Below are 25,495 nucleotides of genomic sequence, written 5' to 3' on the forward strand. Positions count from 1 at the left end.
TTACACACAAAACACAACTCAGACATTACTTATTCTCTAATGCACACCTTGCTTAACAACTCTGGATGTTCCACTTCACTTCCTGCTCAGTTCAATGTCTTTACGCGTTTTTCCCCTGGACCAGTTATAAATAACTAGAGTTTGGGGGGGCTACGCCCCCCTCAACCCCAGCCGCGCACGGGGCCCAGCGTGGCCGTGTGTAGATTGGGGGACCCAAATCGGCGGAGTAAAACTGTGGAAAAGTTTTTTTGAAAAGGAAAAAATTTGAAGAAATTATATATGTTATGTTTCAGGGGGTCCACAGGGGGTCCGCGGACCCCCTGCTGGTCCACTGACCCCCTGTGGAGTGTTGGGACACCCCTGGAACATTGTGGACCATTTCGGTGTTTTTTTTTTTTTTCATGAAGGTGGTTGCTTGTTTCTGGCGCTGGCTGTGCAAACCTGGCAACCCAGCGCATGCTGCCAGTGCAAACCTGGCAACCCAGCGCATGCTGCCGGTGGCGTTACACCAGAAATGGTTCCTGGAGAAAATGGTGACCAAAAAAAAAATTTGGAAAAAAAGGAAAAAGCCCCCGCACCGGCTGCCTGCTGTTGTGGTGATTAGGTCGTGCGCACGGTAAACGGTACGAAGCTGCCTCCCCTTCCGTTTTGTCCGACATTTGGTGAGTAGAATTAATTATGTTGCGCGGTGGAAAAGGTGTAGTGAGCAGTGAGATGTCCCCTACGCGAGGCGTAAATTCAGTGCGGGCGCCGTGGCGAGTCAGTTGGCGACATGTGGTCTGGCGGTGCGTTGTTTATTCGATAACAGAGCTGTGGGGTGTCGCCACCGAGGGTGCGGAAGTCGGTCGCCATTTATATAGTTAGATGATTTGAGTTTCATCATTTACATGTTTATTGGGTCAACATTGAAAAGTTAAATCAGGTGAGGCGACCCTATAATTGTAATTGATCAAGATTATTAAAGCCTGAATCTGACTGTCTAGCCATACACATCCCAGCTCTTTTCTGCTAAAAACACCAGCTAATTTACAGACCATTAGGCCTATTCAAACCCAACAGTGTGTTGCTAGAAAACCACTCGATATTTCCTCATCTCAAAACAAATTACTATTGTGCTCTCTACATGTATTTTATTCAGTCATTTTACCATGAGATGTTTCCAGCTAATTTCTCTGGATAACATAGCAGTTCATAAACAAACACATTCCAGAGCAAAAGCCCACAAATGACATAGTTCACATGTGCTCAAGATGGAAGAAAAGAGGATGTCGAATTCTTGAGCAGAAGTGCATTCAGTTTCATCCGTGTTTACATGCAGACGGCAAAGAAATGCTGACTATTTATCCCACGAGTCCCCTTTAAATGGCCCATGTGTGAAACCGCCCTGAGGACGCAATTACACAGCAAAAGGTCAGTTATAGTATAGTCACACAAACTATAAATACTAAATAACTATTCTGATGTGTGACAAGAGGGATAGGCTTTACTTACGCATGACCAGAGAGAGAGAGAGAGAGAGAGAGAGAGAGAGAGAGAGTATAAGAATACAAGCAGCCAGGCTATAGCAGGTAAAGGGTTAAAAAAAGGCCCCATTGTATTTTCATGCATCTTCTGCTCTGACAGATGAAAAATGTCAACTGTCCTGTTTGTATTTGGGAGTTTTTGCACTATTCATCTGCTTCATTAGTGCCTGCTGCTCCTGGCCCCTGACAGCTGCCGGCCCCCTGCTCTCTGTACACACACACACACACACACACAGATATAAGCAGACACACTTGCAAGCAAGCACACCCACACAAACACAGAATCTGCGTCTTTCAGACTCTGCGTCGTCACAACGGGCAAGATGATTGACTCACTCTCTGACCTCTGGGGCCCTGGTGTGTGGTTGTGTGTGTGTGTACGCGTGTGTGTGATGATGATGAGTGTGTGTGTGTGTGTGTGTGTGTGTGTGTGTGTGTGTGTGTGTGTGTGTGTGTGTGTGTGTGTGTGTGTGTGTGTGTGTGTGTGTGTGTGTGTCTCGGTTCATTGGTATTCGAGAGACATCCACTGCACACGCATGCCTGCTGTCTGTCTAAGGGGCTTGGGCTGCTGGTGGCAGAACACACACAAACATGCGCGTGCGCGCAAACACACTTTCTCTCTTTGTCTCTCTCCCACACACATATTCCCCCGCCCCCCCCCCCCCCAACACACACACACACACACACACACACACACACACACACACACACACACCAGCATCTCTCTTTTTGTAGCTCGCCTCTTCCTCAGCCAGCCAGGTTATTCTCTCCCCATCCCAAGCATGTAAGGCTGCAATCCTAGTCTATGTAAAGGTCTGCACTGGCCTTCCTCTTTAATTAACACCAACTCCTCCCTCTGGCTTCCTCCCACTGTATGCCAATTAAAAAGTAAGCCATGAGAGGCTTGTGTCCCTCGGCCACCTTAGCCCTGGAGCCATGACATCCTGGGTGCAAAAGGGCCCGCGCTGTGTAAGAGATGTGCAAGAATCCACACAGACTGTATGAATATAGAGTATGTACATTTACACGCTCACACATAATCAAACACATGGCAAACGTAATGTACATGTGATATTTTTTCATCAGCTAACCTGTCCTTAACACATTCCACGCCAGAGTTTAATATCATAATGTACTCACCAGTGCCAGTGATTTATTGTTGTTTTTTTTGTTTTTTTCACGTCGCCACAGACCTCGCTAAATACCTTAAGATCGCGCGTTAAACTGTTTGTAGACACACAGGGTAGCTGTGTGAATGGCCCAGAGACCGTTTCGATCGGCCATTTTGAAGTTGTCGCGGTTTATGTTAAACAGCGATCAGCGAGGAGAAAAACAACAATCGAGATAATGGAGGATTAGGGGAAGATTTAGAGCGGAGGCGGGTGGGAACGAAAATCTCCGGATACAGATATTTCCATATCCGGGTGTGCTACAATGAAATGTGTCACTGCGAGGGAGGCCTACAATGAAATGTGAACCTGCGAGAAAAAAAAAGAAAAAGAAGACCACTTCGCGTAGATCTACGCGACTGGCACGCTGCGCAATTATTTAGGTTCACGTAGATCTACGCGATTGGCACGCAATGTGTTAATGAGGTTTGTAATGATATACTGTATTTAAATTCAACTTCACTTCATTTGTTTATCTATCAAGGCAAGTGGTCGCAGCACAGGGAGCGGGATTAAAATTACACACCGAAATCACAGGAGGATGAAAATTAAAAAAAAAGGGAGAACTGATGGACAGACAGAATAAAAGCAGCGGATTATTCCGAGGAGTGCAACTTGGATAGAAATTAAACTGCTGAAAAAAGACGATTAAACAAAAGAGTCTGCACTGCTGCACGGCAGCTAAAACACATTCTGAGGGAAGGGTCTACCGCTGCTCATCAAGCCTGGCTGGAACCAAAAATAACCCCACGTTTAATCCCTTCCACTAATGGCAGTGCTTCAAACTCCCAACTTCTGCCAACTATTTGCTCGTACCGCATCGATAATAAAAATGTTCCTCCTCGGATGTCCTCTATTTTGGAATGTCGAGCAAATGCACCGGAAGAGCTCTGAACCCCTGTTGGACATCTGAAACATGTGCTCATAAAAGGTCCAATGCTGACTTCACTGTTGTGTTTTCACGTTTGTGGTAAAACTAAATAACTGGGAAGACAGCATCCGCTGAGGTCAGGGAGGGAGGGAGGGATGGGAGGGTGGGAGGAAGGGAAGAGAAGGATGGCAAAGGGATGATGATGGGGGTCAGACAAAGAACAACTAGCAGCAGGAAATGTGTGGAGGGGATACAAATACCAGTGGATACATGGTGGGGTTAGCCTAGTTTGCAAGTTTTACTAGGGGTTAGCATACATGATGGCAACATCAAGTTGGCACCGCTATGCCAACTGCCGGGGCTTCAGGACAACCGCTCCGGGTATGAACAGCAGGCCGTCTGTGTTAACCCTGCCCTTCTTCAAACAGAGAGGGAGCTAACTACAGGGGTTGAACTCAACACATGCAAAGGCAGCTGCTGAGAACCCAGCATTTTGGGCCTCATAAAAACCAACAGCAAAACAACTTGGGGAGAGACAGGAATGAGGCAAGCGCAGAGGTGGTGGGGTGGGGGGCAGGGGTTGGCGCTGAGGGGGTTGGGCTTGAGCCAAGAGCCAGTCAGAGGTGGATGGCTGGGCCTGAATACAGGAAGAAGCCAAATTCCAGCGTGGGTTTTTTCCGAGATGCTTCATTCATCTGATGTCCCTTTCAAATAAAAAATAAATAAGACTGAAATGAAATGTCATTTACAGCTTGACATTAACTCATTCAGTGCCAGACTTAATTCTGGCTGTGTGGTCCCAGTGCCAGGAAGGGAAAAAAAATTACAGTTCAACCTCTGGGGAGCATGAAAGCCTCTAGGGAACATTTCATTTTGAGAAACTTTAAGTGCAAGTCAAGCTTTTGGCCCGAGGGTGGCACTCGAGGAAAGGTCACAGGGTCAACAAAATCAGAATGGGTTCATCCTTCAGGGACCTCTTATTACTAACACATACACATGAACGTACATACCGCAGTGCAAGTGTGTGTGCAAATAGTGGTTTCCTTTGAGTAAGATCTGTTATCTCTATGGGGTGTGTGTGCCGCACGCACGCACGCACGCACGCACATCAATAATGCTAACGTGAGGCAGGTCCGAGCGAGGGCAGGGGCAGCAAGAGCTGTGGTGAGACCGCGGCCTCATCGATCAGCACACACCGTCCAGAGTGTGACGGCCCTCACTGCTGCACCCCCAACCACCCAGCCCATGGTCAGCGTGGCCGAGGACCCCAGCAACCATGGAATTCCAATGCTACTGCTGCTGCTGTTGGAGGGAGGGGGAAGGGCGGAGCCAGGTGATGTAATGAGGTTGGACATAAGGGGGGGTTGGGGTGGGAGGAGAATCAAATGGAATATGATAAGAAGACACACGTGGATACAATGGGCGGGTATTGACGGTCGGCACGTCTGGCTCCTCGGACCCACTCACCGGACCCTTGGGCACGACGATGAAATATTCAGGCTCTCTCAAAACGGAGCCGTTTCATGCCGTCAGGAATATGAAGGCAAGCCCTCAGTAGCACGTAGTAGATACATAGGGGTGCCAACGCACCTAAACCTGTATGTGGAAAACTTGCACGTTCATACGGACACAAGAGAATGCTTCCATGCATACGCCCCGCGCACACACACTCGCATACACACACCTAACACGCTCAGAATGGAATCAATGGCTACCACAGGGATCGGCCCTGTGTTTCTGTGTGAATTCTTCATGCCTGAAGGTTAACGGAGGGAAAGGGAAGACAGAAGAGGGGAGCGTGGAGGGGAGGAGAGGTGTACATAGGGGAAGAGAGAAGCTGCTGAGAGAGAGGAGAGGAGAGGAGGTGGATCTCCTGACACTGAATGCACCGAGGAGCCCTCATGCAGAGGAAAAGAGGAGTGGAAAACACGGCCCGTTTCTTCAAAGAGAATATGCATGGAGCATAGAGAGCTCCTTTCCTAACAATATGGTTGTAAAATCTTTATCTCCACAGGCCCCTTTGCAGGGCTCACCTTGACCCGATGGCCGGATTTCTCTCTCTTATATACCCCCTCTGACATAGGTCCTGCCCCCCACCCCTCTCTCCACTACCAATCCATATCGCTGCTCATGCTATTTGTTGTTTTTCTCCTTTCAGCTCTACCACTCTCCTCCCTCTCCTTCCTCTCTAGGTCTCTCTCTCAGGACAGGCTGTGTCCTCTTCTTGCGATTCTCCATCGTTCTGTTTAAAACCTTTTCCATCGTCTATCTCCATCTGTCTTTCATCCACGACCAAGCGGTCCCACAACCCCACATTTATTTTTTTTCTCTTTTCGTTTGCGTTCTGTTCCGTTTGTGGGTCCCTCTGCACATCTCTTTTATACATTCCATTCCTCTCTCTCAAAGCAGCTCAGTGTTTGTTTTTGTTTTTACAGTATCGGGTGATCCTTCAAATGAAATGACACCAAACTTCAGAAAAACAGTGATTTTCATTGGGAAATAATTCCCTCTTTCTCTCTTCAGTGCTTGTCCCGCTGAACTTGTCCTTCACCTCTAACGTGTTAGCTCTCAGTAAATGACAACATGGATGAACCTTGTTGAACTGAAGAGGATTAGAGAAAACACAATGAGACAGTGATTATTGATGCGTGCTTCTCAAGCTTGACCTTCATGTGAAAACTTAAGACCTGCACTCTGTTAGTGACTATTGACTTTTGACTACAGACTCCTGTAGGACTCCGGTGCACTTGCACGTGCTCTACTAGGATGTACATTGAAATTTGACAGATGCCTATTAAGGGTAACTGTTGATTGTACATAGAGTATATTTGAGATACACCGAGAAAGATGTTTAAAATAACAAATTTGGCCGATACATTCCATTTTGTGCCAGAGAAACATGGACATTTTCATCTTAAGAATAAACCATAACTGTTCCAAATCTTCAGCTTGGTAGGCTGCAGATAACCAACACACCAACATAACCAGTGCATAATTGATGCATCACGATATACAGATAAACATCGGCTACTGCCATTGGTGAATGTCAATTACCAATATGTGTCAATGGCAGTCAACGAGGCAACTATTGGCTGATACGGAAATACAGCCGATATATCGGTGCATCCCTGTAGATACCCTACAGTATATTCATCCTGAAAGTTTGTTGACAGACCATGTATATATATATATATATATATATATATATATATATATATATATATATATATATATATATATATATATATATATATATATATATATATATATAGATATATAGATATATATATTCACAGGAATATCATTTCTTATCTCGTCTTAAATACAGTCAGTGATGACACTTTAACGGCCCAGCTTTGGATCTAAGACCAACCAAACAAGGTAAAATAGAGCCAAACTGGAATGATTTCAACAATGCTCTGCACATGTCTTGTACATGGTAACTGTTGAAAGAAATAACAGGAGCAATGTGGACAGTGTGGTCCATTCATCGGTGGCTGCTTGAGCGTACCCGTACAGTATGTCCTCACTCCAACACTCACTGTCATGAAGATACACACTTACACAAACGGTTGTGACCCCTCAGTACCCCCTCTGCCTTCTGCCGACCACAGCCCAGTGCTGCCCTGGTGCATTGTGGGGGGTGGCAATTAACCTGAAGACGAGTGGTCTCCAAGCAACCATGAACTGAAAGTCAAGCTTTCTCCTGCTGACTCTCTCTCTCTCGCTCTCTCTCTCTCTCTCTCGCTCTCTCTGCCTGAGGCGCTTTGGTAGGTGTAGTGTAGTAGTCACATGTGTGTTGAAATGCACCCCAAATGATCAGCCACACCGGGGAATTGGAGAATGTGGGTGCTTTCCCGGCTAACAGCATGTCTGTTTCTTCGCTTCCTAGTTGTATGCATGTGTGTGTGGGTGTGTGCATGTGTGTGAGAGACCCGGGCAAATGCATTTTCAAGGCGAAACATCACACCAACTATCATTTCATATTCTCTCTCTCTCTCTCTCCTCTCCTCATTTCTTTGCCGTCCCCCCTTCCTTCCTTCCGTCTGTCTGTCTGTCCGTCTGGATCACCTCCCGTCAGTGTGGTCACTACATGGCAGAGGCTCCCTGGGCTTTTTCTCTCTCCCAGCTAATCAAACTAGTCAGTATCGCTGGCTGGCTGTTATCAAAAACACATGGACACGTCGGTTCCCCTTCACCCGCAAGCTCTCCAACACACAACAGGTCCCCCCCACACTGGTCTATAGAGGTTTAGCTCATCATAGGAGTAATAAAACTCCTGGCATGGCTTGTCCAAGCAGCAGTACAGGAAGAGGAGGAGGAGGAGGAAGAAGAGATATAGCTTTGTGTTTGTATTATTATTGATAGTGTGTGCGTGCGCTGGAAAGGCAACAAATGCTGGGTAGATGGTTGTGTTGGGATTGATGTTGTGTGTTGATGTATTATTGTTCTGTTACAATATGTTTATACAGTATTACAGTAGTGCATATCATGCAGTACTGTAATACTATCCTGCTATAAAACTGAGTGAACTGTCTGTCTGCATACATTTTTCTCCTCAGTGGGTTGGCTAATCAAATTTGCACAGGGGCATTAAACACTGGCATAGACTGACGGGACAGATTTTTAAATTCCCCAAATGTAAGCCATTTATTAGCATTTTTAGCAAGTCTGCAGATATTTGGGGCACCGGGCTATATATTCTGTAGTTGCAGTCTCCCGGATAGACGGCCATGCTGTGGTTTTGTTGGTTGTTGGTTGGTTGTCAGGAGAACATCTTGATGACCAATCAGCGGACAAGCTCTGGGATCTCACGAATCAGGACGTAAAATCAACAGTGAATGGTGATTATGTCATGCTTTGGCATGATACATATACTGTAACTATATATATGTAAGTATATTGTTATGAGGTGAATATGGTCTTGGTCGACAGTGGAAACTGTACCTAAATTAGGAGATCATTTATTTTAACTGGCATTGAGATAAGGGATTGATTCAATATTAGCTTTGAGAAAATTAAGCTGTTTATTAGCATTTATGCCAAGTCTGCACCCGGGTATGGGGCAGTATACAGGAAAGAGGATGGATTATTTGTGTGCGTGTGAGTGCGTGCGAGTGCGCGCGTGTGTGTCCACCGCCTCCTACTGCAAGGTGACAGTGGATGTGCTCTTTCATGTAGTTTACCTCGTAAAGCAGGCATCCTAGCGACCAGATGTCAGATTTGAAGTTGTATCCGTTTTCATGTATCCTCTCTGGTGACATGTAGTAAGGGGTGCCCACTGAAACAGAAGAAAGACAGAGTGGAGACAGAGGGAAGAAGAGGGGGACATTAGTCTTTTGCATCAGTAACTTGTGCTTTTCCACCGGGCATCAATCGATGAATCATTACATCTCGAGAGGAGAGAAGAGTCTGACTGGAACGGTGGAGGGACTACTCAGGACTCAAGGAAACAAAGGAAACAAAACAAGTACGTATGGAAGACCATAAAGCTATTGAGTGTGTTCTCTGTTGATTAGAAGAACATACAGGTAACATCATCTTATTCTTTACATCGTTAACTCACTCCTGGAAAAGAGATGAACGCCCACACGACCATACCATACACGTACCAAAAAACATACGTGCATGGCATGCATGCATACCGTATGTACAGAATGCATGAATAACAGCATGCACACACATACACATACATAAATCAGCTTTGATTACTGGCTCCGTGTAATGATCTGAAACAGTAGTTTGCAGAGCGCGCCCCGGGGAGAGGCGGCGCAGTTTTAAAAGCAGGGCCTGCCTCTGGTTCTGGTTTTGAAACTCAAGAATCCACAAACTGCCATGGTGACTGGCAGGACTCCAGAGCATGAGACCTTCACTCAGACGGACCCACGGGTCAGCAACACAACCATGAGAACCTCCACTCAGATGGACCCACACGTCAACAGCACAATAATAACCTTTAGGATTCAGTTATATAGTTTTATATATATATCATCTTTATTCCCTTATTCTGCATTGAACCCAGAAGCAAAAAGCTGTAGGTAGACAAAGCTAGAAGACATAGCAGCACTACAATGATGATTCATGGTTTATTTCGGTTTTATTTAACTTCTCTGCCCGACTCCGCTGACTGTATAAGATGTAAAAAAGATATATTGTGAATGGGAAGAAGGGTTGAAGAGATGTTGATTTTGACTGAGCAAAGAACATGCTATGGGAGATAGTCAGGCACAAGCGGGTTGATACTGAGGCCAACTGCTTTAGGTCTAAGTTTACACCAGGTACAAACAGCTGAAGTGAGCTGGGTGGGAGGGGAACAGCTCTCAGGTGGAGAGAGACTTCAGCAGAGGTATGCTAGCAGTGCTAGGAAAAAAATGTGTGCGCACGCACACACACACACACACACACACACACATCAAACAGCCTCTTCGTGAATTAACATGTTGGAGGAAACTGAAACAATAATTATAATTACATTTAATAAAACTATTACAGAGGAGGCTATTACAGCACCAAGTCTTTGAGAGCAGAAATGAAAGCTGGCACTTTCTTATTTTGGTGCAGAATTAATTGGGCTGAGAAACGCCTTCGTCTTAAAATGTGTGGTCCTGAATAATGAAGTGTTACCTATAATTCTAAAAATAATACATTAGCTTCTGCACAGGCAGACAGAAACGAGAAGGGAGAGAGAGAGAGAAGCTAGGGGAAAAATGGCTTTGTTAATTGGTCATCAGTTTAGTGGTGTGTGTGTGTGTGTGTGTGTGTGTGTGTGTGTGTGTGTGTGTGGGGGGGGGGGGGGGGGGGGGGGGGGGGGGGGGGGTCTCCTGGTGTGGTCTGAACAAGATCCCTTAACAACCATTATTAGTTGATTAAAAAATAATCTGCCTCTCTTATAATAGTTGTATTAAAAATAAGAGCGTCAGGCTCCTTCAACATGTTAAATTAAGGGCACATTACTTATTCATGCAAATAAATTGAAAGTCATGTTGGGATTGATTTCCATTATTATGAATGGCTGTGACAACGGTGCATTTCCTCGTAGGCAGGGGTAAAGGATGCTGTAACTGGAAGAACATGAGTTGTGATAAAGAGAGTCTTGCTGGCACAGCCTTTATATTTCTGAAATGACTCTAGTACAAGTTATAAATGACTGCTCTAGTACAAGTTATAAATGACTGTTCTAGTACAAGTTATAAATGACTGTTCTAGTACAAGTTATAAATGACTGCTCTAGTACAAGTTATAAATGACTACTCTAGTACAAGTTATAAATGACTGCTCTAGTACAAGTTATAAATGACTGTTCTAGTACAAGTTATAAATGACTGCTCTAGTACAAGTTATAAATGACTGCTCTAGTACAAGTTATAAATGACAACTCTAGTACAAGTTATAAATGACTGTTCTAGTACAAGTTATAAATGACTGCTCTAGTACAAGTTATAAATGACTGTTCTAGTACAAGTTATAAATGACTGTTCTAGTACAAGTTATAAATGACTGCTCTAGTACAAGTTATAAATGACTACTCTAGTACAAGTTATAAATGACTACTCTAGTACAAGTTATAAATGACTGCTCTAGTACAAGTTATAAATGACTACTCTAGTACAAGTTATAAATGACTGCTCTAGTACAAGTTATAAATGACTGCTCTAGTACAAGTTATAAATGACTACTCTAGTACAAGTTATAAATGACTGCTCTAGTACAAGTTATAAATGACTGTTCTAGTACAAGTTATAAATGACTGTTCTAGTACAAGTTATAAATGACTGCTCTAGTACAAGTTATAAATGACTACTCTAGTACAAGTTATAAATGACTGCTCTAGTACAAGTTATAAATGACTGTTCTAGTACAAGTTATAAATGACTGCTCTAGTACAAGTTATAAATGACTGCTCTAGTACAAGTTATAAATGACAACTCTAGTACAAGTTATAAATGACTGTTCTAGTACAAGTTATAAATGACTGCTCTAGTACAAGTTATAAATGACTGCTCTAGTACAAGTTATAAATGACTGTTCTAGTACAAGTTATAAATGACAACTCTAGTACAAGTTATAAATGACTACTCTAGTACAAGTTATAAATGACAACTCTAGTACAAGTTATAAATGACTGCTCTAGTACAAGTTATAAATGACTGCTCTAGTACAAGTTATAAATGACTGCTCTAGTACAAGTTATAAATGACAACTCTAGTACAAGTTATAAATGACTGCTCTAGTACAAGTTATAAATGACTACTCTAGTACAAGTTATAAATGACTGCTCTAGTACAAGTTATAAATGACAACTCTAGTACAAGTTATAAATGACAACTCTAGTACAAGTTATAAATGACTACTCTAGTACAAGTTATAAATGACTGCTCTAGTACAAGTTATAAATGACTACTCTAGTACAAGTTATAAATGACTGCTCTAGTACAAGTTATAAATGACTGCTCTAGTACAAGTTATAAATGACAACTCTAGTACAAGTTATAAATGACTGTTCTAGTACAAGTTATAAATGACTGCTCTAGTACAAGTTATAAATGACTACTCTAGTACAACTTATAAATGACTACTCTAGTACAACTTATAAATGACTGTTCTAGTACAAGTTATAAATGACTACTCTAGTACAACTTATAAATGACTGCTCTAGTACAAGTTATAAATGACTGCTCTAGTACAAATTATAAATGACTACTCTAGTACAAATTATAAATGACTACTCTAGTACAAGTTATAAATGACTGCTCTAGTACAAATTATAAATGACTACTCTAGTACAAATTATAAATGACTACTCTAGTACAAGTTATAAATGACTGCTCTAGTACAACTTATAAATGACTACTCTAGTACAAATTATAAATGACTACTCTAGTACAAGTTATAAATGACTACTCTAGTACAAATTATAAATGACTGTTCTAGTACAAGTTATAAATGACTGCTCTAGTACAAGTTATAAATGACTGCTCTAGTACAAGTTATAAATGACTACTCTAGTACAAATTATAAATGACTACTCTAGTACAAATTATAAATGACTACTCTAGTACAACTTATAAATGACTGCTCTAGTACAAGTTATAAATGACTGCTCTAGTACAAGTTATAAATGACTGTTCTAGTACAAGTTATAAATGACTACTCTAGTACAAATTATAAATGACTACTCTAGTACAAATTATAAATGACTACTCTAGTACAACTTATAAATGACTGCTCTAGTACAAGTTATAAATGACTACTCTAGTACAAGTTATAAATGACTACTCTAGTACAAATTATAAATGACTACTCTAGTACAAATTATAAATGACTGTTCTAGTGTAAGGGATAAATGACTGTTCTAGAACAAATTATAAATGACTGCTCTAGTACAAGTTATAAATGACAGCTCTAAAACAATTATAAATGACTGCTCTAGAAACGTATTATCACTGTTCTATCACAGTTCTACACAGGGTATAAATCTTTTTTGATACAAATAGCAATATTTTGCAGTCACTTTTGGGACAATTAGAAGCCTTTTTCCTAAAAGAACCCCCTCAAGGTTCCCTGGACCGCACTTTGAGAAACGCTGCTTCAGAGGTTATTTGAGCTGTCATGTCGTGCGCGCAAGCATGTGTCCTCAAGTATTTATGTGTGTTTGGCATGCGTGCGGCCCAACATTAGCATATGCCTCTGTGCTGGTTTGCTATGCATGGATGTGGCCGTGTGTGTGTGTGTGTGTGTGTGTGTGTGTGTGTGTGTGTGTGTGTGTGTGCGTGTGTGTGTGTGCAGGTGTGCCTGTATATGCATCTACAAGTATGCACAGTACACTAGTGTACGTTCATGCAAGCCTGTGAGAGGAGTGTGTGTGTGTGTGTTTATGTCTCTCTGCATACTCTGTGTGTGTGTGTGTGTGTGTGTGTGTGTGTGTGTGTGTGTGTGTGTGTGTGTGTGTGTGTGTGCCTGCGTGTGTCTGCAGAGCTGCTGAGTTGAAAGGCTGGGAGCTGACAGTCTGTGTGCCTGGACCTCCGTCTAGGCTCCACCACACTGCTCTGCTGTTCACCAGGGTGGCTGGCTGGGCTCATTACAGACATACACTCTCGCTCTCCCTCTCTCTCTCTCTGTGTGCCATTTCTCACTCCCCCCTTTCTCTCTCTCTCTCTCTCTCTCTCCCTCTCTCTCTATCTCTCCATTTCCCAGTGTCACTCTGTCACGTTCTTCTCCTCTCACTCCACTCCTCCCTCCTACCTTTTCACTTCCTCGCTCTGTTCTTGTGTCACTCTCATCCTGTCCCTGTGTCTCTCCATCCCTTGGTCTCCATTCGTTTGCTCACTGTCGTTTCGTCACCTTCTTTTTCACTCCCTCACTCCGTCTTTGTCTCATTCGCTCTCTCACTTCCCCCCCCTTCTCTCTCTCTCTTTCTGTTTCACTCACGTACATGCTGGCACTTATGCTCTTGCTATTTCTCACACACACACACACGCACGCGCACGTGCGTGCACACACACACACACACACACACACACACACACACACACACACACACACACACACACAGCTGAGACAGAGGCAAGAGAGAGAGAGAAAGAGAGAGGAGTGGGGGAGGGACAAAGATGTTGGAAGAAGGGAGGAGGACCGATAAGGCAGAGAAAGGATGGAAATTGAGAAAAGTGGCAGAAGAAGAAAAGCAAGCTGGACGTTGAAGCAGAGATCAGGGGATGTGAAGGAGAGAGAGGGAGGGGGAGACAGAGGGAGAGAGAGGGAGAGAGAGGGAGAGAGAGGGAGAGAGCGAGATGAGAGAGACAGAGAGAGAGATGGGAGAGAGAAATAGTGAGGTATAACGCATGGACAACTTTAGCCCAGGAAGGAAAACACACACGTGTGTGTGTGTGTGTGTGTGTGTGTGTGTGTGTGTGTGTGTGTGTGTGTGTGTGTGTGTGTGTGTGTGTGTGTGAACTCTATTGGAATATTTATTTCTGTATAAGAAAAGCAAATGGAATAGAGATATACTATTTTTGTTGATGTACACACTGCACAGTATCTAGTGATACTATGTGAAAACCTTGGTACATGTGCATTGAAGGTTTACAATAGCCTAATGGACTGATAAATCATGACGCTAAATCTCCTCAAACTCAAAACATAATAGTTCCAAAACCTGAAAATAAAGTTATTTTTTAAAATACTGAAAATACTTTCTTTCTTTCTTTCTTTTGCAGCCTAGTTGAGATTGCAGCATATTGCATTTGCATAGCCTGGTGGATAGCCAGGAGGCTGTGTGGGATGGATGGACACATTGACCCATGCAGCAGGGCTGCCTATCCTTTCGTCAGCCTAAAGAGGGTGCTATGGACTCAACGTTTAATGAGCAAATCACAAGGGCTGTTCCACCTTGCTCTGTTTGGCACTGCGGGCCGCGTGCTCCACACAACAGCTTCTGTTTCACCTAATGTCATGATTCACACCTTCCTTCCACAGGCTCACCTCGTGCTGTGTACAGAGGCTGCGAGCAGCACGCTGTTGGGGAGTTCTGACTTAACCCATTAAGACCTGAAGCCGATTCTACATGTCTCCTAAAATCCCACCAGTATTCTGAAAAACGTTATCTAAAACGTATCTATATACGTTTCGATATCAGTGGTGCTCAATCTTTTTCATGTCAAAGACCCCCAAAATGATATGTATTTGGCCACGGACCCCCCATCTCAAAATAGTTTGTTCCAGGGGGTCCCAGAAGCAAAGATTTGAGTTAAAAATGCTCGCTTTAAAAATATATACATTCAAAGATTTGCACACATTTTCACGATTTTTCCAAAAATAGCAGATCTACAAGCTCATAGCGTGGCACTCGGTGCCGCGCTATGAGCTTGTATATCTGCTATGTTTGAATAGCCAAAGTGTAAACTAATGCTTTTTATCTCAAATCTAAAAAACACAGATGCGTTCCAGGTCTTAATGACTTAATAATGGTGTGAAAGGGAACAGAGTTGGTAATGGCGTGTTTGGATATTTTAAAAAGCCACACGTTAGTTTGAATGAAAAGTATCATGAAAAGTTATTATAAAAGTAAAGTAACTGTAAAGTTATTATTGTTGCTGCTTTCTATTTCAAACTAAGACAGTTAAGTTGCATTTTACAGCAACAGGCCATAAATAGGAACTTGTATAAGTTGCGCTTACTACATGTACATACAGTATGTACATGTTTTTATGCACCCCATATCTGGAACAAACTCCCAGAAAACTGCAGGTCTGCTGCCCTTATTTCAGGTCTTCTCTTATTTCTTTTAAAACACAACTAAAGACCTTTCCGTTTGCCGCTGCCTTTGATCGAGTTACTTTTCTTTTTCTCTCTCTTCTGCACTGTAATTGTATGTGTTATTTTACTTCTTTTGTTTTATGCATCCTAATGTCATTGTATAATTGTGTTTCCTTTGCTTGATGTTCTGTATAAAGCACACTGAATTGCCTTGTTGCTGAAATGTGCTATACAAATAAAATTGCCTCATCTTGCCTTAAAAAAAAACATACTTTTATGTACATTTAACTGCATCACTATGTTATGTAACGAGATTCAACACTATAACAGTATTAATAAAAAACAACAAAGAATTGTCAGATGGACACAGAACTACATGAACAACACAAAGACTAACACTAGTTCATGGCTGAATACATTTGCAACTCAAACACTTACACGGAGAGACATTTACAGTACAACGTAGTGATAAAGGAAGGCAAGGACAGGCTATTAACAAACTGTTAAGACTTGGGCATGTGTTTTAAACACCAGGCCCACTCTGAAGTGAGGAGCACGTGTGTGTGTGTGTGTGTGTGTGTGTGTGTGTGTGTGTGTGTGTGTGTGTGTGTGTGTGTGTGTGTGTGTGTGTGTGTGTGTGTTTATGTTAAACCCCAGGTTTTCTGTGAAATGAGGCGAGCTGTACCCAGTCGGCCCAGGTGGGGGTTTAGGTCATTAACGGCTGCCACCGACAGTAAATAAATATGCTTCCCTTGAGTTTGCAGTGACACGACTCCATTCCTTTTAACGTCGGTGATCACCAAAACGTTGTTTCCATTTAAAGTTGCGTGCCTGTGTGTGCATTCTTTTACATGCGAGAGGGCTTTTCAGCTTTTGCATGATTACAGAGTTCTGTCAAATTGACTTAAACTGGTTCAGTGAAAAGGAAGCGTGTCCAGGATTATGCTCATTGATAAGCTAAAACCTGATTTATACTTCATTGCACAAAAGTCCAAAATATTAGATGTACAAGCTGTGAGCTTGTAGATCGGCTATATTCAGCGCGGGAAAACCATCGCACAACCAAGTATAAATCAAGCCTACGGTCTAAACTGGAGACCTCGACTGGGGGGGGCGAAAAAAAAGGTGTTACAAGATTTTACATCTTACATGTGTCTGCCGACACGTGCATACAAACGTCTACAGACACCCAACAATAAGTGTGGTTTGTTCCGTTGGCTGGCCAGCCAGTTTTATGGCACAGGGTCACAATCAGAGCCGTGTGTGTCGGGCGGCCCATAACGAAGGACATCATCAGTCCGCCTATACCCAGACATCATCTGTGTCGGGGTCAAAGGCCAAGGCAACAGGAAGTGGCTAACTGGCCAATGAAAGGGCCGGGCATGGGCCCGTGGCCCTGCAGCACCACAACGTGACACATGGTTCTGGGCTCACCGGGCCCTAATGAAACACATCCAGCTCTGGGAGATTACTGGGGGCCTCTGTGTGTATTTGTGTCTACTTCTGCACGTGTGCACCCACATGCCCACATTGACCGTGTGCGTCTGTGTGTGTCTAGACCAGTGAGTGGTCTTCAACTTTTTTCATGCCAAGGACCCTAAATTGATATACATTTGGCCGTGGACCCCCATCGGAAAATATTGTTTTGCCAGAGACCCCCAGAAGAGAAGATTTGTGTTTAAAAATGCAAAATTCTACAAAATTCTTCAAACACTTTCACAGTTTTTCGAAAATATTCAAACATTTCGTGCTGCGCTGCAAGCTTGTATATCTGCTATTTTTGAATAGCCAACGTATACAATATGGATAAAGGGGTGAAAATGTATTAACAGTACACCTTTTCGCTTTAAATCTTTTTAGGTTTTCTATCATTATTCTATTGTTATTACCTATGCTGCTGCATTGTCTGAAGGAAGCCAAACCAAAATAAGTTTTACTCTTATGTACCTGTACACAAGATGTAACAATAAAGTACAACCTTGAACCTAGCTGGGGACCCCCTGGGACCACTGGTCGAGAACCACTGGTCTAGACTGCTGTGATTTACCTAGAGAGTGAGCTGCGGTGGTTTTGGAGCTGAAGAATCGTCCCAATCCCAAATCTCCCAGTTTCACCACACCCGTGGCTGTGATGAACACATTGGCTGGCTTGATATCTGGAGAGGAGAGGAGAGGAGAGGAGAGGAGAGGAGAGGAGAGGAGAGGAGAGGAGAGGACTAAGTGCTTACAACATCTTTGTGAAATAAAATCCGATCAATGTTTAATTGCCTCTCCAGCAGTATGTGTTAAGTACATGTGTTAATGTAAACGTTAATGTCAAGGAGATCATTTTAAACAGCTATCACGGGGAGCCATGCAGCCTGTGATATATATATATATATATATATATGGTATATTGCATCATCTTAAACAAAAAACATATGAGGGCTCTCGGTCAGTGTGTCAATCAATGTGCTCCACCCCTCAGCTGCTTTGATCAAAGTTTTGCTTTATTTCATGCATGGAAGACTAATCGTCATAGACATATTGTGTGTAAAATGTTTCATTCATCACATTTCAAATGTCCAATCCGTTAATCAATGATGTATTAGCCAAGCTAGAATCTTCTGGTGCTTAAGGATGTTTGTTTCCTTCTTTTTCCATCATTTTTATTGTCATTTTTGTCCAAAGATGACAATGGCAGACAAAACTGCTCAAGTTCAGGTCTCTTGTGTGCACTTGGCCACGGCAACATGTCAGCTAACTTGAATGGTTGGTGGATGACCTAATGCTAGGCCACTTAAGCTGTTGTTGATCCCTCTCTTCCTCATGTAACATTTCAGACATGACCTCAGAGTACTCAACCATAGTGACTGATTTAGATTTATTTCATTAACTTCATCCTCTTTTTTTTTTTGCCCAAGGAGGGGCATAGGATGTAGGCGTGTTTTTTCTTCTTCTTCTTTTCTGTCACGTTCTCTTTAAAGTCATGTTAATGTGACCTGCAACAGCCGTTGAAATTTACTGCTCCCGTATAATAACAAGTGGCTTTTTGAATACACAGTAAAGTCCTCCGTGTTAATGTATCCATTTGTAACTCAGAGTGTGCTGTGTAGTGCAGCCTCTGCTAAGTGGTCATTAAAGTCCCCCAAAGCTCAGGGTTCATTAGCGTCTGTGCGACCTAATCAAAGCATCGGTCCAGCCGAGCTCACCGCCACCTGCACAAAATCAAATCCTGAGTGTTCATTTAATTCTGAGAACGGACGACGGGTCCATTTGGTTACACTCTCAGAGTAATAAAAGGATGAATTAACACGGAGGATTTTACTGTGTGCAGGTATGTGAGGGTTCAGCAGCAGGTTTGATAAGACTGGGGCCTTATTGAAAGCATGTGAGCCCATAAACACTGTGCTCTCTGTTCTATGTGCCGCTCAACACCCGCCTGTCAGGCCATCCAATGAAACATAGAGGTTCACACTACAAGACATATCGTCGCTGTCAGGCACAAATTCTCCAAATATCAACTTTTTATGTTTTTTTCCGTCAGTTAATGCCCTACCTCGTCATACAAATGTTACAAGCAAAAGTAGTGACAATAGCCGATCTAGATCGGCTATTGTCACTATTTCATAACATTTTCACTTCATTTCCTGTACAGTAACGGTTTTGGACATAGGAGGTTGTACAAATACAGTACATCGCCTTTGAAAGTGCTTCATTCTGAAGCAACTGTGTTCCATTTCTTCCAGTTCATTTGCACTCAGTTTCAGTGCATCTCACTCACATTATCAGAGAACAGGGGTTATGGAAAGGTAAACGTAACCCTAAGTAACCTTAAACCCTATACTTAGTCTATACTAGCCCCCCCTCCCGTTTTGACTCGACACTACATATCTTTGCCAAAAATGTCTGTCTTGCGTCTGTGCTGCGTCTGTCTGTCTGTGCTCTGTCTGTGCTGCGTCTGTCTGTCTGTGCGTCTGTGCGTCTGTGCGTCTGTGCGTCTGTCTGTCTGTCTGTCTTGTGTCTGTGTACAAATTAAGGAAAGGATAGGTGGATTTCTATTCAGCTTTGTGGGATTAACTTCTGAGTTGAAAAAGGTCAAAAGGTCACAGTCAAGATAAAAATCAGATTTGTATTAACCTTGGTGAGAACAATCTGTAGGCTGCCCTGAAGGGACAAACGACTTTTGGGTCAAAAGGGTAAAAGGTCAATGTCACAATCAAAATGAGCGGCCACATCTCAGGAAGGACAGATGCAGAACAAGACTGGGCTGGTGACTGACGTTGGTGCAGACAGTATTTGCACCTCTGGGTGCATTTGTTTAATTTGAATTGCATTAGTATTGTAATTTATAACACACATAAATTATATGTGAATGTTATTTACATATAATGTGATGAAGAGCGTAGACAGTGTGTGTGTGAGTGAGTGATGTGGCTTTCTTGTATAGCTGAACCTTCCAAATGATTCCTCTCTGGAGTACAACAACAGCACGCAGGAAGCATGTAAAGAGTAAAATGTCCATACTGGCAATATTTATTAACCCATTCAATCCGGGAAAACATATATATCTGCTATTTTTGAATAGCCAAAGAAATTTAAAGTGACACAGATGCGTTCCCAGATTGAATGGGTTAATGTAAAAACATGGCCAGATTTAACACATTGACTGCCTAGATCGAGTTAACTCGATATTAGCTTTTCATCACTTGCCTGCCAAGATCGAGTTAACTCGATTTTAGCAAAAAAATAATTTTTCAAAAAAATGTTTTTTTAATTTGACCCAAAGACCAAGGAGATATGAATTTTCGAAGATCTTTACTCTCATCCACTTCCTTGTTAACTTAAAACTTTAAAATTTTGTATCTCGGCTCCTGAGTACTTTTTTTTTTCATTGAAAAATCTCTGGCATGAATAACAATAATAGGCAGTGAAAATAATTCAGGCAGTCAATGTGTTAACAGATATTAGAGGCAAGCATAATTATAGCATATCGTCTCTGTTGGGTGGATGTCCAAAACTGCTACTTTTCAGGATTCAAAAACGGCAAAGTAGCAGATCTACAAGCTCAAAATGCACCGCGGTTTCGAGCTTGTGGATCTGCTACTTTTGATGCTTTTGAGTGACGCTGTAGTACAGTGGTTCTCGAACTTTGTCAAAGACCCCCAAAATGATATGCTTTTGGCTGCGGACATGTGTGTGTGTGTGTGTGTGCATGTGCGTACCTCTATGCATGACTCTCCGGGAGTGCATGTGTTCCAGAGCACTGCAGAGCTGGACAAAGTACTTCCACACCGTTCTCTCTGGGATCAGCCTCCTCTGCTTCTTAAAGTGCTACATCACACACACACACACACACACACACACACACACACACACACACACACAGGTTTGTATTACTATACTTGTGAGGACATTGATTCAAACTGGTAACATTCTGTCATTTGTCTGGAAAAAAAATTTGTGTTTAAAAAATGGTGAAAAATGGTATTGTGAATGTGAACCTAGTACTGTTCACATTTGTGAGTTGAGTGAAACGTCACATGCCTACATATTAGGGCGGCGATTTTATGAATGCCGTTTTTAAATGTTTTGCTGTTTTTAGCCGCAAGCCTAAAGCCGGAAAATACCAGATCTACAAGCTGACAACGCGTCTCGATGCGTTGTCAGCTCGTAGATCGGCAATTTTTTGGTGTACGACACACAACTACGTATAAATCAAGGCATAATTCCATAAAAACACAAAACCCTAAATCTAACCTCTAAATATCTAATCCTAACTCTATCCCCCACCGGAATCTTTTTCTAATTGTAAATGTATCTCTAAAAATATTCAACCATAAAACAACAATTCTTCTTGTGAGGACCAGGAAAATGGATCCTCACAATGTCCATTTCTCAAAATCACCTAGAAATTTGTTCCTCACAAGTATAGCCACACACACACACACACACACACACACACACACACACACACACACACACACACACACACACACACACACACACACACACACACACACACACACACACACACACACACACACACACACACACACACACACACACACACACACACACACACACACGGGTAAGACAATGTTAGCACAACCTAAGCATAAATGGAAAGAACCAGGACTAATTCCTTAACTCATTGACTGCCATGGACGAGTCTTTTTCTGCTATGGACGAGAAAGACAAGTTTTGTTTATTTTTTTAAAACAAATTTGGGGGATTTTGTTTTCTCACACAACCAGGAGATAACGTGATCCGAAGGTTTACTGCTCCATTCACTTCCTGGTTAATTTATTTGGGAAATAATCTGTATCACGGTTCCTGTGTTTTATAATGTATTTTTGGCGAGAGATGCTATTTGTAACAGCGGATAACAAGCGAAGGTTGCGTTGACTTTTTTTTTTTTTTGCGGAAGCACAGTGAAACCCTCCGTGATTCAGGGGATCGATCATACTAGAGATAAATATCCTGTGACAACTTGAAAAGTTAAAAGAAAATCGAAAAATCGCTGGCAGTCTGGGCCTTATTTAGTAGTATATACTCTAGCAGTTAAAGAGTTAATCAGGAGTTGCAATAAAGCTTGATTTATACTGGTGGTCGTACAACGGTGTCCCATGCCACAGATCTACAAGCCCACAGCTTGGCCTTTTAGATCGTCCAGTTCCGGCACGGGGGGCACCCTTGTACAACAGTATATATAAATTTAGCCAGTTACGGTGGGGTACAAGGATTTCAAGGGGGCAGTAACCATTCAATCCGGGAACGCATCTGTGTCATTTTAGATTTAAGCTACAGCCATAGCCATTATTTTATACTTTGGCTATGAGCTCGTAGATCTGCATTTCTTTTTGAAAAATCGTGAGAATTTGTGCAAATCTTTGAATATATATATTTTTAAAGCAAACATTTGTAACTGAAATCTTTACTTCTGGGGGGTCCCTGGAACAAAATATTTTGAGGTGGGGGTCCGCGACCAAATGCATATCATTTTGGGGTCCTTGACATGAAAAGGTTTGAGAACCACTGTTATAGCAACATACGTTTTTTTAGAAAACTGTTAGGATTTAGGAGACATTTGTAGATGCCTTCGCGGATTGAATGGGTTAAGTGTGTGTGTGTGTGTGTGTGTGTGTGTGTGTGTGTGTGTGTGTGTGTGTGTGTGTGTGTGTGTGTGTGTGTGTGTGTGTGTGTGTGTGTGTGTGTGTGTGTGTGTGTGTGTGTGTGTGTGTGTGTGCGTGCGTGTGTGTGCATGCACAACATCCATCCCCAGCCCCCCTCCACAGCACTATGACTCCACTGGTAATGGAAGCCAGACCCTCCGTGCTCTTACTCTCTTCATAGCCTAACCAAGAACCCCCCCCCCCCCATCTCATTTTCACTGTGTCCTGCAATGGAAAGCACATGCAAGCATCCTCAGGAGCTGGGAAGAGAAGAAATTTGTGGTTCCTTCCAAACCCCTCTCATCTGGCATACAGCTCTTTTGTTAGGTGAAGCTTCTCAGTGGCACAACAGCCCCAGTCATGTTTATTTTTTTTGGGGGGGGGGGGGGGGCAGGATTGAGTCAAGTTGCACCGGATCATTCGGGATTGTGGTCACTCTCTGAGAAGCCACAGCGATGACAGAGCGTGTAGGCTACTTGTAGCTATTGATGATGGACCAATGACAACAATACGGAAGTTGATGAAACGCGTATTATTTTATGGTAACTAGATTCTATCAAGACCCGCCCTGCCTGCCTCGTGATTGGCTGTATACAAAAACGAGAAAACAAGGACGGTGGGGGCGTTGTCACATTCTAATACAGCCCAAAACCCAGAATTTTCACCTGGTCTGGTAGCGTGCCTCGCTGAGCAATGGACTGCCAACCCCAGCCCTCCGTGATCTTTTTCCGACAACCGCAGACAATTTGTTTTTGCCGATAAAGTACAGTTTTGGACCGCAACGGAGGTGCGCCGTCTCAAGCTCAATAACTCTGGGTCCAGAATCTCAGAAGGAGAGAGATGGGGTGTAAGAGAAATACAGAAAAAGAGATAGAAGAGTCGTAGAGGGTGAAAGTAAGAAAGACAGAGGAGCAGAGAGAGGGACCTTGGCCCACATCCAAACAAAGCATCAGTGAGGAGCTATTCTTCCCCTTGCCCTCCCATTTCCATATCAGAGGACCGTTTGATGTCAATGGGGGGGGGGGGGGGCATAGACACCCACCAGCAGCAGCAGCAACCTCTCCTCCATGCCTTTAACAGCAAACACTACACATGCAATATTCTGCAAGTGCATGCAAATCAAGGACCATTTGATTTGATTTAAATTCTGATATGGTCAGAGAGAGAGAGAGAGAGAGAGAAAGAATACGAAATAGAGAAACAGAGATAGAAGGGGGGCAGAGTGGAGGACGGTACAATCAAAAAGAATAAGACATGCTAAAACCCGTGTATCGGGTGGTGTTCGGTTTTACATATGGCTCACTGTATGAGAGAGTTTTACTTCAAAATGCGGCCCTGGAAGGGGAGGCGAGGGCTGAGCCCTGGTGCGTACTGTACCTACGGACTGCCACCGCTTAATTAGAAAAACAAATCATTTAGAACTGTACCGGAGACGAGCGGTGCAGAGCAGCGGTGGCGTGCAGCCACCGTGTTTGTGTGTGCAAGCAGGCGGGCAAGAGCTTGTGTGTTGTCAACAGCCATAAGGAGCTGACACAGTCTGAACATTCCCAGCATCCTCTTGCAGCGCGGCTACATAACAGTGATGTGCGGTGGTTCGTTATCAATGCCTCTTAAGCCTGCCATGTTGTATCTCGGTGAAAGTGCGTGTGTGATTGTGTTTGTCCAGGTGTGTGTGTGTGTGTGTGTATGTGTGGGTGTGGGTGTGTGTGTGTGTGTGTGTGTGTGTGTGTGTGTGTGTGTGTGTGTGTGAGAGAAAGAAAGCGAGAGAGAGACGAGGCTTTGCGAGCACGCGCGCAAAGCCTGCCACTTTGAATCTCTTGTACCACTAATCCTCGCCTCTCCTAATTTGCCATGTTGTTGAAGTGCGTGGACGTCGAGCTGCCGAGGATGACTGTGAACGGCTTGTCGAGCAATGCTGATACAACGCAACGCTATCATTTATGCATGGGAGATACCAGGCTTTTTATATGCACGTCGCTAATTTGCTATACTGGCAGCCAGTGAATAGCCGGGGAGTGGGGGGGGGGGGGGCTGGGGGGAGTGCTGGTCTAACTTACAGAAATGCACAGAGACAGAAGTGTAGCAGGGCGAGGTAGGGGATGTTGATGGAGAGGAAATCGTTACCACTTTATAACAACCATGTGCTAGGTTCTTCAGTTTCAAACTCAGTGACAGCATCCTTACAAGCGGAATCCTCCCTCGCTACAAAGCGTTCAGACATGGTCGACCACGGGAAACAGCAAGGCTCAGCGAGTTGAGGAGAGACTTTTGCAATACAGCCTGTTGCATCACACGTCCCGTATCACTTTAGTTTCAACCTTGGAACAGATGGCTGTACAAATGGAGGGTTCTTGAGAGGCCAGTGGCCTCCTGGCATTATTTCTACATAGGTAAGTACTGTATGTAGGTAGGTAGGTAGGTAGGTAGGTACTTTATTCATCCCTGAGGGGAAATGAAGGTGTTACAGCAGCTCTCATAGAGAAATCAATAAAAAAAAAACATTATAATAAAACAAATCTAAAATAGG

The 25,495-nt window shown here is 43.2% G+C and overlaps 1 protein-coding gene across 3 annotated transcripts in view; it reads right to left on the bottom strand.

Annotated features, from left to right (window-relative positions):
• nek7 (NIMA-related kinase 7) overlaps positions 1-25,495 on the bottom strand; it is an 80,468-nt gene that overhangs the window by 11,072 nt on the left and 43,901 nt on the right. For all 3 annotated transcript variants that reach the window (XM_084067718.1, XM_084067717.1, XM_084067716.1), the window contains 3 exons: positions 21,019-21,127; positions 17,863-17,970; positions 8,750-8,844 (listed from right to left, as the gene is read on the bottom strand). In XM_084067718.1, coding sequence (XP_083923844.1) covers positions 8,750-8,844; positions 17,863-17,970; positions 21,019-21,127 — 312 coding nt within the window. The remainder of the gene's footprint in view (positions 1-8,749; positions 8,845-17,862; positions 17,971-21,018; positions 21,128-25,495) is intronic.

Source organism: Gymnoscopelus microlampas (assembly GCF_963454915.1).
Source record: "Gymnoscopelus microlampas genome assembly, chromosome: 9".
In the NCBI taxonomy this organism is placed as follows: Eukaryota; Metazoa; Chordata; class Actinopteri; order Myctophiformes; family Myctophidae; genus Gymnoscopelus; species Gymnoscopelus microlampas.